The sequence below is a fragment of the Toxoplasma gondii genome, chromosome II (genome assembly GCF_000006565.2).
Source record: "Toxoplasma gondii ME49 chromosome II, whole genome shotgun sequence".
Taxonomy (NCBI): Eukaryota; Apicomplexa; class Conoidasida; order Eucoccidiorida; family Sarcocystidae; genus Toxoplasma; species Toxoplasma gondii.
Window position 1 is genome coordinate 741,848 of NC_031469.1, and position 12,897 is coordinate 754,744.

General features: G+C 49.6%; 2 protein-coding genes across 2 annotated transcripts in view; both read right to left on the bottom strand.

The window, feature by feature from the left end:
• Positions 1 to 69: 69 nt before the first annotated feature.
• Positions 70 to 7,485, bottom strand: TGME49_222000 (brix domain-containing protein). Its single transcript, XM_002369978.2, has 9 exons — positions 6,285 to 7,485; positions 5,498 to 5,556; positions 4,956 to 5,056; positions 4,381 to 4,520; positions 3,769 to 3,873; positions 3,307 to 3,376; positions 2,727 to 2,821; positions 1,971 to 2,042; positions 70 to 1,326 (listed from the first exon to the last, which is right to left on the bottom strand). Exons 1-9 carry the CDS (start codon positions 7,071 to 7,073, stop codon positions 1,204 to 1,206), a joined length of 1,554 nt encoding a protein of 517 aa, XP_002370019.1. The 5' UTR covers positions 7,074 to 7,485; the 3' UTR covers positions 70 to 1,203.
• A 1,648-nt stretch (positions 7,486 to 9,133) lies between these two features.
• Positions 9,134 to 12,897, bottom strand: part of TGME49_222010 (HAD hydrolase, family IIID protein) — a 7,667-nt gene continuing 3,903 nt past the window's right edge. Inside the window, exons 5-8 of the mRNA XM_018779949.1 lie at positions 12,080 to 12,204; positions 11,717 to 11,804; positions 11,114 to 11,244; positions 9,134 to 10,390 (exon numbers count right to left, since the gene is read on the bottom strand). Of these exons, the coding sequence (XP_018638297.1) occupies positions 10,243 to 10,390; positions 11,114 to 11,244; positions 11,717 to 11,804; positions 12,080 to 12,204 (492 nt within the window). The 3' untranslated portion in view covers positions 9,134 to 10,242. The remainder of the gene's footprint in view (positions 10,391 to 11,113; positions 11,245 to 11,716; positions 11,805 to 12,079; positions 12,205 to 12,897) is intronic.

Below are 12,897 nucleotides of genomic sequence, written 5' to 3' on the forward strand. Positions count from 1 at the left end.
TGGGGCAGCGCCTCTTTCCAGAACGAAAGATAGGAAAGCGAATGTTTCACTCGCAGGCCCGCGAGGACAGGTCTTCGAAAATGTTGGGGTTTGGCGTGACTTCCCGAAAAATGAGGCAAACGGACCTCTGTGTGTTGAAGTCTCCGTGTTTCCTATAACGGTCCCGTCCTCACACCTTGTCTTTTTTCGAAGGTCCTCCAGCTAGAAAACACAGCGCAAGAACAGGGCCTGGACTCTTACTCGACACAAAACGACTGCACTTCATCCTTTCTTGAGAGAGCGGATCCACGCTCTTCTGGAACACAGTTCTGACGCTCTGTTTTGTGTGCGTTGCCAACCACGTTTCTTCAAGGAAATTCTCTCCGTTTTCCACGCTATCTGGGTGCCCTGTGGCGGTTGTGTTTCGAGGAACTGACTTTCATAAAGCACAAAATGGAGAGAGTTCAGTTTCCTTTTGAAAACCATCGTGTCGGACTATCGGTTGCCCTCTAGGTTCAATATGGACAAAGTCCCTGCTACCACACTCGTAACCAGAGAGAGAGACAGAGAAAACAGACTCAGATGCTCGACAGCGAGCAGAGCCATCGTACTGGGAGAAAGCATCTCTGAGAAGTCCTATACGCTTTTTCTGGCGCTTCGACACCACACAAAGCTGCGCTGCAGCTTGAGATGGTGAACGTATCGTGTTTTCTCCGGATCCCAGGTTTCTTGTGCTCTTCTAAGACTGGGTCTCACGCCGCTTGTCCAGCGCCAGTGGCAGCATCTGCGCATGACGTGTTAAGTTCGGCGGAGGCTCCCACCGCAGTCTCTCGAACGTTTCATGCCGGCTTGGTGCCGAGGACGTAACTTCTTGTGAGAGCCGCCGGCTGCAAGGCGGATGTGGAGTGTGGCAGAAAGAGGTGGAAACAAAAAGAAAGGCGCGTTCTGCGCTTGAGGCGACTCTCTACTGGCGGGAGGAGAGGCGCGTCAAAAAATAGGGAGAGCCGCAAGAGAGCTTCTTCGCTGTCAGCTACAGAGTCGCGGCGTTCTGCATTCCGACCATGCGCGAGGTTTGAAGAAGTGGAGCATCAGTCGGCAGGGAGGTGCGCCAGACAGGACAAAGTGCACCAAAGTGGACCACCGTGTGTTCACAAGAGAGTGGAGAGAAAGGGGGGTTTGGTGAAAACGAAACACAATTTTTGACACAAAAATCGGTCTCCTACTCTACGCTTCTCCCACTTTCCGTTTCTTCTTGCCGCGACGATCTTCGCTGTCCCGAACAAAGTCCCCAAAGACGTTCTCCATCGCGAGAGGGCTCTCCTCGATGTGCAGCTTGTCCAGTCGCTCCTGCAACCAAGCACAGCACAGACCTTCTTCTGTTTCTCTGCCTCTCGAAAAAACACGGTTCACCGCTCAAAAGAAACTCGGGATCTTCGAACAGCACCGTGCTCGTCTCCCTTTCTAACGCAGTTCTTTTGACGCAGTTCTTTAAACGCGCGTTTTTTACACATTTCTTCTCCGCTCGGCTTCGACCGGCCATCGGCGGAGGTTCTTCACGGAGAAAAACGGCGCTTTTGGAGAGAACCCCCAAGTGTCTCCGTGAACGTCCACAGGTTTTGAAAGCGCCGCAACCTGTTTTGCGTCCCACACGCCTTTGCTGCCGAAGTTTGTGCAGCGACGCCGACACAGGTGAAACAAGTGCAGTGGACAGGCGCCTGCGAGAGCTGACGGGAGTGCCCCAGCAAAGAGAGGAAACGGATGGAAAAGAACGAACGTCGCTGAACTCTGTGGCGTGAGGACGCGCTCTGCACGCGCGTTTATGCGGTGCCCCCTTCGCTTTATGTGATCGCTTTATGCTGAAGTCTCTAAACCTTGGTAGAGCACGAACATATGGAACTCCGTTTTGCCGGAATCGGGACTGGACTGCCTGTAACGTCTTTCTTCTCTTTAGGAGGAAACCTGGAATGCTCAGAAACTTCAACTGGACGTACCGTGCGTTTTTCCTTAGCCTGAACTCGCTGGGCGTAGGACTGGGCGCGACCCATGCGCTGAAGAGCGACGAGCTGAGAAGAGAAAAACATTTGGACGGCGCATGAGTTTCCGTTGTCCCAAAAGCAGTTGGGGCAGAGAAGAACACTCGGCAAGGCAAGAAGACAAAGCTCTTTTTGACGCTTTCAAGCTCGTGCCTCGAGAAATCCAACGTCGACCCTCTCACCGTCTCTGTCTTGTTTCGGCAGACAAAAAGAGAGAGACAGAGAGACAGACAGACAATACCGGTTTCCGAAAAAGGCAGGTAGACACGAACTCTTCTCTCGCGTTGCCTTCCGACTGAGCCGTCGAGTTGCTCAACTCTTTCATCTCTTTTCAAACATGCACCTCGATTCGGAAACTATCTCGGTTCGTCAGCAGAGACACACAAGCCATCCTGCCGTCCACACTGCGTTTTTCTCTCTCTGTCTCCTCTTCTCGAGACACATACAAACAGCGTGCGTCCTGCCCTGTCGGATTCTTCTCTCCACAGCGGCAACACAAGATTGTTCTTCAGAGGGTGCTTTCTCCTCCGAAAAATGCTGCTCTTCTTCGAAAGCTGTCTTTCTTCTTCGAGCTCGCTGCCCCGGCTCTCGTCGCAGGCAGGCAACCTGGATTGCGGCACCGACAGCTGGTAGAAAAACGAAAATTCGTCTCGCGTGGTGAGAGCACAACGGCCAAGAAGAAACCTCTCTCACGCGACTTTGGTGACGACTTACGTCTCTCGAGCAGATGTAGTTCCTGTTGCTCCAAATCGTCTTCCCGCTGAACGATCCGTCGAGAATCTTCACAATCTCCAAGACGCATCGCGGGCCTAAACCACAACAGAAAAGACAAAGCCTCCTCTTCCAAGCAGGCCTCCAAACGCTCCAGCATACTCTGCAAAGACCACTACACATACCATCAGGCATATACTCGAGAATACGGATACATATACAGACACACGTAGGCATATATATATATATATATATATATATATATATATATATATTATACAAATACCTAGATCCAGTACTCAAGGTCTAACCGATCGAAGGCAACAAACCGCAGTCGGCACAAGAAAAAGCCTACAAAGAATCCTGTCTCAAAGACCACATCACATATATATATATATATATATATATATATAGTACACCATATATATATATATATATATTTGTATATATACGTATATGGATGAGTGCAGAAGAACACATGTATACACGTAGAAAAATATGCATGTATATGTAGACATATATATATATATATATGGGGAAAGCACGACCGATGGAGGAGAGAAAAGACGAACTTTCGACGTACCAATTTCAATGAATGTTTGTCTCTCGGGTGTGTCTGCATCACCTCCTTCACCTCCGATAAGCGGAGCAATCTGAAGACACAGGACAAAAACAAAAAGGCAAAACGTTTGACAGCACGCATTCGTCGAGAAAACGTGATCCTCTACCGCCGTTTTCAATCACCGCAGCGCTCACCAGTCGGTCATAGAAGAGCAAACATGTACACATTCACTTGCATGCGTACATGCATTATATATGTACAGATGAGCTGGTGAGCATCACCACTGAACATAGAGCTCTCAGTCAACGCATAATGCGCAGATGCACACCGAGTTCTGTCCCTCCACTTAACTGCCGCGGTGTACATTCACATGCGTATGGGCATGCCCACACTATGGATGGAGCTACCTATTTATCCAGAAAGAATGGAAGGCCATGCGTCAAGGTGGTGTGTGCCACAGTGAACATGCAACGAGCGACTGACTTGATAGTGGCGGAACCATATGCGATTGCCGTCGAACTTGTAGAAGGCGAGTGCATGGTCAAAGAACGGCTTCGCTTTCGGGTGATTTCTCGGAGTTCCAAAAACCTGAGAAGCAGTGGAGAGAGGCGAAAACAAACAGTGGCATCTCCTTTTTCAAGTGAGGATGTAAATGTAAATATAGACAGCCATCGAGGGAGATCGACGTATCAATCAATTTGGATAAAGACAGGGATCCAGAGAGACGTATGGAGAGGCAGGTATAGAGAGATGATGGCCTAGACAGAGACGTACACAGAGACGCAGAAAGCTAGACCTAGATGTAACGAGAGGCAGATAGATGAGTAACATAGACAGATGACCGTGACCAGAGAGAGAAAACGACAGACTGAGATGGGCAGATACGAGATGGATTGAGAGAAGCAGATTATGTCGAGATGGACATATAGACCGACCTATATATAGAATCGCCTGTATGCCGAGACTGAGAAAGTGCATTTCGACATACAGGCATCAAAAACACGAGGCAATGCATGTTCTGCGCCTCACGAAATGCGCAGCAACGCGTCGAGTTTAAACATGTCGTTTCACCACATCATCCCGAAAATTTCTCACCTGCACAAAGACCTCTTTGATGAGGGCCAAATGAGGCTGCGCCGGTCCATGCTCAGAGCCGAACTCGGGACTGAACAGAAGGAGTGGGCGAGAGTGAAGCAAGCAGTTGCCTGTCATCTTCATCTCGGCCAGAGTGTGGACTGCAAACAAAGGAAACTTCCCTTTTCCATGAAAAAGCTCCCAACGGCGCATGCACCAATCAAAGCACAACAGAAAAGACGACAACACGCGCAGACGTCTTCTTCCATCACATGTGTATAAATAAATAAATATATATATATATATAGTTAGAGAAAAAAGATTGCAGATTTATATTTATGTATATGCAACCCTACACATCATATGTATCATATGTCCGCCGTACGAAGAAAGACGCACAGATACATACATGACTATACAAGTTTTGGCTCCGGAGATGTATGTACATATATATATATATATATATATATATGTAAATAACCGCGCGAAGAGGAGATTGTGGCATGGGTGCAAGGTTATATCTTGTGGAGTTTCAGTCTTCTGGGGAAAGTGGAGCATTTACTGGAGGAAAGCGAAACGCATGCGGTTTGGCTCACTGTTGAGAACGCGGAAAATCAGAGTAGGCCCGTGAGGAATTTTCGACACATGGAGAAGAAGGTCTCGCTTCCGGCTTTCAAAGTAGAGAACATTGTTGCATCTGGAGCATCACACGAAAACGGAAGGACTCCCTGCGCATGCGCATGCATCTCTGGAGTTGTTTGGTGCCTTTTTAAGCAAAACAAACAGAACAAAAGGTCGCACGTGAGGCTCTCCATCCACAGATCAACACACAGAAACTCATACAGATATAGACATGTGTGTAGTTGCCTCCAGCAATTCGCGCAGGTATGAAGGCCGATAACCATATCCAGACACAGACTGCATGCAGACATTGATATTTGCCTGTTGACGAATAAAGAGAAAATGAAGCCCCAGGCACATCCACATGCAAGCAGCAACAAGAAATGGATGCCGAGACAACTGGTTGCTCAAATGCTTGCGTGGTGAGAGTTTCCAGAGAGGGCACACTCGTTCGTGTACAGAGCATTTGCGCAAGAATGCTTTAGAAAACTGGAAAGGAAGCTGAAACGCGACTTACGCTCGAAGTTGCGCGAGTTCGCTGATGTCTTTCATCGTCTGTTTCCGCTCCCATTTGGACTGTAACAAAGCGCAAAAAACAATTGTCCCTCCGTACACCTCAACTCGAATGACGAGATGCGCTCGCGTTTTTTAAATGCCTGGACGTCTATTCAGCATCTATCCTATGTAGTATTCAGCAGATATTCTACGAAATATTCAGCATTTATCCTGCGTGATGTTACGTCAACAGTCACGTAGCTCTTTGTCTTTTTACACGACTCAACTTACATGAAGCGTCGCAACTGTTATGTACATTGTCGAATCCGGAGCACCGCGGAATTCGGAACCGTTTGAACTAGGAGCACAAAAAGCTGCTCTGGTGCTCGGGAGAGACAATCAGCTTACTTCTTGGAAAATGCGTCAAGCAAGTATGAATCACCCTTTATAGAGGGCAAGATAAGATGATAGGATGTAACACAAAGAGTCGACTTGACATGCATCGCATATCACCTCAGGTCGACGCCGCGTCTTGCTGTAGCCTCCCTGTAACGGACGAAAAGTCATGGATTCCTACGATCTGCTTTTCCCCAGGGACTGTGTCTGCGACGAGCTGGACTGCTGCTTGGCGCCTTGGAGGTCTTTGTTTACTTGTTCCGAGATGCGCTGCGGTAGAGACTAGCCAGAAGACGGTGGTCCGTGTAAAAGGTGAATACGCGCATTTGTTCACACAGCACAGGCAGACCTTCTGCTCCTCTGCCTGAGGCAGTTGAGCTTCAGTTTGAGACTGAAAAACTCGCTTTTCGTACCTCAGCTTTGTGGTGAGGAAGAAGCCGCTTGAAATCCTCCATCAGATGTCTCTGCAGATGTGTGACGCCGCGACTTCCCAAGACGAGAACGCGCTGTCGGTTGACCCATCGTTTTTCTCGACGAAGGTAATCGGCTTCTGCCAGGAGATACGGATCGGCTGGAGCCTGCGATACACCTTCTGCATCTCTTCCTTCTGCATCTTTTCCTTCCCCCTCTCCTCCGGTTGTTCCAACAGAAGAATTGCGGGGACGAGACGACGTCACCTCATCTTCTTCCTCGTCTTCTTCTTCAGCCTCTTCCTCTTCTTCCTCTTCTTCCTCTTCTTCCTCTTGTTCTTCCTCTTCTTCCTCTTCTTTCTCTTCTTCCTCTTCTTCTTTCTCTTCGTCTTCTTCGACCTCTTCCTCTTCCTCCTCTTCTTCCTTGATCTTCTGAGGTGAGCGTTTGCTCGCGTTGTTCGCTCTGTTCTTTTCAAGTGCAGCGCCTCCTCTGTTCCGTCCGGCGCTGGACTTTGTGCGTTTCTGGACGTCTCTCTTCTCGACTGTCTGTGCCAGAGGGGCAGGGGACGGCGCTGCGAACGGGGAAGTCACGGCAGCTGGCTTCTGTTTGTCAAAGCGTTTTGTCTTTTTCAGAGCGCGTCTGTCTTTTTTCTCTGGTTCGCTTCCAACGATGCCTTTGCCGCTCTCCTTTGCGTCTTCAGAGAGCGTAGAGACACCAGAGTCGGCCGCCGAGAGTTTCTTTGCCTTCGCCCCATGCGGAGCCTTCCTCGCTTCTCCTCCCGCTGCTCCCATCTTGGATCTACAGGGGAGAAGAGGAAGCGGAGACAGAGACAGAAAGGAAAGAATCAAAGGAAGGAGGTGGAAGAAAGCGAAACAAAGGAGACAGGAAACGCAGACGAGGCAGCAGAGGTGAGGAAAAGAAAAGCGCAAGTGACAAGCGGAGGAAAAAACAAGCTCGGAGTGCTCTAACAGCTCTCGAGGGAGAGGCAGAGAGGATGTGGTAAGAAGACTTTAGACGCACTTTGACAAAAGACAACGAAGGAAGGGAGCGTCTTGCGTTTGTGTAGCAGCGAGCTTGCAGCATTTGAGGTAGCGGAGACAAGAAGAGCGGCGAGGAAGGGGAGGAACGAGGAGTGAAGAGACAACAGAGTCGAGAAAGAGGTCTTCTCGACGTCAAGACGCAACAGGAAAGAAGAGACTTGCTTCCGCCTGAAAAAAAGAGAAGAAAGGAACCAACCGTGTCGACCGAGAGAAAATGAATCGACGGTCCAGCCCCACAGAGAGAGCAAACGCGGAACGAGGAGAAAAGCTGCTGCATGCAAGCGCTCCCTGTTGACGGAAGCATGCATCTTTCATGAATCTTTCGAGGCTCTTCACTTTCCAAGAAGCTCGAGGCGCATGAATAAAAAGGGTCGAGAGAAGCGAAATGCTCCGCTTTTCGCTAAAGTGAAAAGCAGAAAGTTTCCTGCTCGCGCAGTCGCTCTGCAGTTATATCAAGCACCCGTTTTCGCTGAAAAATTCGGAAAAAAAGAAAATTCTAGTGCTCCCGAGTTTTCAACGAGGTGGAAAGTTCTCCTGCTTGGATTGACAGTGGAGAAAACGGAGACTTTCCACTCTCTTTTGGTTCGGGGGAAAACGCTTCCTCTACGCTCCTGATCTCGGCTTCGTCGGGTGGTCTGTCCCGGCCTGCCTGCGAAGCATGGAAATGTCGCTTGAACGAAAAGACCAGGAACCCCAGTAAAGCGCTTCGGTGAGTCGTCTTCGTTTTTTAAACACTCGAACGCTTCAGAACAGGCAACTCCACCGACCGAACAGAGACGTCGGACCGCCTACGGTATTGAGCACAACTCCTGTTGAGAGAGGTACAGACAACAACGTCTTTTTTTATGTTTGCTGTAATACACCAGACCCCAGAGTGGACTGCTTGAGACAACGGAAGGGAGGTTCAAGCGCAAACACCGACGAGGATTCTTGTCTGCTGGGCCAAAGCGATACGACTGGGGAAGGGAAGAAAGAAGGATCTCACTATATGGCCATCAGTGTGTCAAGTCCTGAGTAGCCTTCCTCAGAGGGGTCGAGTAGTCTCTGCCGAGGTTCCCGAGCTTGCCGAGAAACAAGGAACTTGATCCCGGTAAAGGAGGCGTCCAAGATGCCAACCAGGGTGTCGTTCCAGTCGCAGAGAATAAAACTGTCCACAGAAAAAGTTCAAATGTGTCACAGTGTTGTTTCCAATGGATCCGAGTTTTTCACGGCGACATTCCATTAAGCAGCACTCACTCGGCTCGGCCTCTGAGACTTCACGCTGAGAGGGTCGTCGTCTCGGATATGTTTCCTTCCAGACGAAAGAGTCCGAAAAACTGTTTTCTGCTTCCAGAGAGTTCGTTCTCACCCTCCTCGTTTCTCCTGCCCTTATTCTACGGGCGGAGCGCCCCCTAGATAGAAGAGACAGCCTCTCTCGCATTCTTCGACACTATGAACATCGACAGCCGCGGAAATTCGAGTGTCAAACGGTTTTTCTAAAACTTTTAAAGAGAACTCGTGGCTTCGTCTAAAGGCAGGGGTTTGAAAGTACGTTCGCAAAACACACTCTACGTCAGGATCTGCTCTTTCAAAATCTTGTGAATTCCTTTCGCGGTGCCGCCGTGAAGAGCAACAGAGGCGCCACGACTATGAGACGAAACGCGGGGAACAACTTCCTAGAGAAAACGTCCCAAGCTGCGTCTTTAGCGGGTCGAGTTCCCGGGGATCTCGTCCTGCGCGCTGTCTTGCGCTTTGACAGAAACCCAGAGTTCGAAGTCGATTATTTTCAAGACACATTGAGCGTGATGTCTGAAAATTAAACGACGTAAATCCCCGTGACGTTTTGCTTTCCCTAAACCCAGTGACGCTGGCCAAGTTCCGTGTCTCTGCTGGTGAAAAATATGTACAAGTCCACCCTGTGTGATTCATCACAAACTGAGCCGGAGATTTTCTGCGCCGACCGTGGACGCCTGACTGCGCCAATTCCAGTGTCTCGGAACGACGAACGCAGGAAAAGACGTCGAGATGAAGTGACAATCACACAGAGGCGACCAGCATCCTGCAGAGTGTCTGCGTGGAAGGCGACGCAGCCAGCCCAACTTTTTTGTGGAACGCGCGTTGACAGAAACGCGCCTTGTGTTCGCCTTTCGTCACCCGCGCAAGTGCGCCTGGAAACGCGCGGACAAGGAAGTGACTTCTGTTTGCTGTGTCTGGAGAAAACAACTGAGTTGTCTGCCACAGAACCGCTCCGGCGCCTTGGCGGGTGAATCGCCTGCCTGGGACGCCAGTAGAGGAACAAAGGGGAAGTGTGGACTCCACCACTAGATCCTTCGGCTCGCGTTTCGCGAAGAGGTTTCTCCTCGAAGTTTCACTTTCTTTATGATGTTGGTTTTCCGAGACGCCTGGCTCCTTTGCTCGAGGCGCCTCTTGTCCGTGAGGCGACGACGCTCCTCATCGTTTCGGAATGTGGAAAGTTCTGCTTCTTATCTCGTGAAGACCGGTCCGCTCGCATGTCCTCTCGCTTTGGCATGAATGGACAGCGCCAGGCCTTCTTCCTTCTGTGCCGCGTTGCGCCCTCAGTGTCAGGACTGAACTTCGTTTCCAGTCGACACTCGCGCTGTATGCAGGTCTCCTCCAATCAGGACCTGCGCTTGAGAACATGTTTTTTCCTAACGCAAACGACAGAGTCGCCTCTGTCTGTCTTCCCCCGTCGAGCCGAGACAACGCGGCAGGAAAAATTCGGCTGTATCGGGAAAAGACGCAGCCGTTCAGTCGCCGCGAGGAAAGATGGGAAGTACCGTTGCCTCTGTGCATGCTCGATGGTCTAGGCTTTAGAGCCAAGAAGAACCCAAATTCGCCTTGACTGCCTCGGGTAGAGTGACGAATGTGAAGTTCTCCAGCTCTGTTTTGTCTCTGTCGAGCGCAGCGCGAAACAACTTCCTCAGAGGCAAGCGTGCCGTTGAGCCTCTTCGGCTGCTCTGACTTTCCAGTGTTTGTGTGAAATGTTTCTGACGTCTGCCTCCTGTGCCAAGAGTTTCAGGTAAACGCTCAAAAGCAAAAGCTCTCTGTCCTGACTTCGCTTCTCTCTTCTGGAGGACACCGGCACACAGAAACAGACAAAGACACACAGGAAGTGACAGAGAAGATCAGGGAACGTCAGAGGCGAGAAGGTTCGAAGGGATCCAGGAAAGAGAGGGGAAGAGGAAAAGAGATGAACGGGAGGAAGAAAACAAGCGAAAAGGCAACACACAACCCGCAAAAATCCAATGGAAACGAAACTGTAAAGACTCCTCTGCCTTGATTTCATACGACATACATGCGCCCATTCTCACGCTTGCACTCGAGTGCATATAAATACACATACATACATACAAATATGCATACATATATATATATATATACATATACATATGTGTGTATATGCATCTATTCGCAAGCATCAGGGCAGGCATATTCAAGTGTAGACACGGGTGTATGTCTATCCACTGAAACGCGTCCCCACAGCTCGAGAGTCACCAGAGAGTGACGGGTGATCTGAGAGTTGGGCGCGCGGCTTGTGGCGAGCAAAACGCATGCAAAATCTCTCAGCCGCCGGCAGGCGACGCTCTGCCTTCTTTGAAAGCATGCACAGCACACTGGACGACTCGAGAGTCTGATACGCGCAGCTCTCCATCCTCAAACGGTTGTGCGAACTCGAAGCCAAAGAGTGTGAAGAAGGAAGAAGGCCAAGCGAACAGCGGGGCCAGAGAACGCGTCGGGAGACTGGAAGAAAAAGGAGACACTGTGTGCAGAAGAGTCGCAAATGCGCTAACCTGTACGCAGAGACCTTGATTCCATTCTGAGGATTGAAGAAGAAATTCCGCGACAAATCATCGACGTGGACTGTGTTGCTCGCATTCCAGAATTCGGGGAATTTGCGCCAAATCAATTCAAGCGCTTTGACCTGAAAGCATGAAAGTTAGTCCACACGCTCGTTCTATGACCCTGAATTCCGCGTGCATACAAAAACAACCTCCCCACATACAAAACTTGAGACATCCATATATATATATATATATATCCATATATATATATATATATAGTTAGGTACATATATATATATATATATATATATAGTTAGGTACATATATGCATGTGCATATACATATCTATATATATATATATATATGTATTTGTAGATGTCGGTATATACACCGACATGCGCATATGTGTGGCTCGCATGAATTCCTTTTTAGAAATGTCTGTATGTGGATGTGTGCGAATCGGGGACTCGACGAAACGCACATCGCCCGTTTGAAAAAAAGAGAGATTTTCCACTTCTTGCTGTCGACGGTGAAGTCAGGTGGAATTCCGTCGACAGAAAAGCGTCAGTGCATCTGCCCCCAAAAGCGGAAGAAAACTCTTCCAACATATACCTCGTGGGTCCGCGACTCGACGCCTGCGTCCTGAGACGAGCCTTTCCCCTTCTTCTTTTTTCGAGAGCAGACCGTGAACATTGATGACCTACGCAAGCCCACACAAAACCACAGAAATATATTCACATATATATATACATATATATATATATATATGTATTTGCATGTGTGTGTATGTGTGTGTATGTGTGTGTATGTGTACGTGTTTGAAAAAGTGCAGAAAGATGAATCGACAGATGCATGCATGGGCAGACACTGTGGTGGGCGCGCTGCCTTTACGCGTCTGGGGTACGTCCACCGTGCAGCCGGCCGAGGAGGCGAGGCAGAGCAGTTGAGTGCGAGGGCGCAGTTCTTGGTTCTCACCGATCGAGGACGAAGCAGAGATGGAATTTTGACGAAGTCAAGAATCCCAGCTCCGTGCACTTCATTTCGACCCATTTCCAGTGAGTTTGACTCCACACAGCGAGGTCGTAGTCCTCGTAGGCGTCCTGCGCACAAGGCTTCAGCAAAAAAGCCTCTGTGGTAAGGAGACGCCACTGCCCCGGACCTCTTTCCCTCGGCATACACAGGACAAAACGAGCTCAAGAGACTGCGTAAACGAACAAGTCAAGGCGGTCCGTAAACCGTTCACGGTGACGGATGTCCCGCTGTGCATCGAAGTTGAAACTCTCTTTTCGCTGAGAAACAGAGGTCGGTTCGACAGGCAGAAAAGGATTGAGGTCTGCGCGAGAAGCCCAGACGTCGGACGCGAACGTTTCTGTCCTCGCGAAGTCTTCTTCGTCTGCACGGTTCCGCCTCAGACCTCGGAAGGTCTTGAGTAGCAGCGAGAGAGCCACAGGAAAGCAAAAACCATGCCTCTACGGAGAAACAAAGGGGAACTAGAGAAGCTGAGGAATCGAGTTAAGCACGGAGTCATGGGGAGAAAACGGTGTTCGCCCATATGACGTCTGACAACGTCAAAAAACAACGCCTTCCTCTCTCGGTCGCTGCAGCTACACTACCCACCCACTGGTTGCCTGGTGACTCAAATGACCGCCATGGGAAGCGAAAACAGTGCCACAGATTGGCCTTCCACTTTGAAACTCTTAAAAACGCAGTTTTCGAGCATGCAGTTCATTCCGGAAGACTTCTCTGGGGTTTACCTACTGCGAAGTGGATCCCTTCCTTGGCCGCCACAAATG

What these genes read in the sequence shown, in the direction of transcription:
- TGME49_222000 (XM_002369978.2), bottom strand. Translation starts at nt 7,073, where the DNA reads ATGGGAGCAGCGGGAGGAGAAGCGAGGAAGGCTCCGCATGGGGCGAAG. An exon ending in TTCCTCACCACAAAGCTGAG is followed by an intron (nt 5,557 to 6,284) that starts GTACGAAAAGCG and finishes GCTTTGTTACAG; the next exon opens with TCCAAATGGGAGCGGAAACA. An exon ending in GAACTCGCGCAACTTCGAGC is followed by an intron (nt 5,057 to 5,497) that starts GTAAGTCGCGTT and finishes GTGATGCTCCAG; the next exon opens with ATGCAACAATGTTCTCTACT.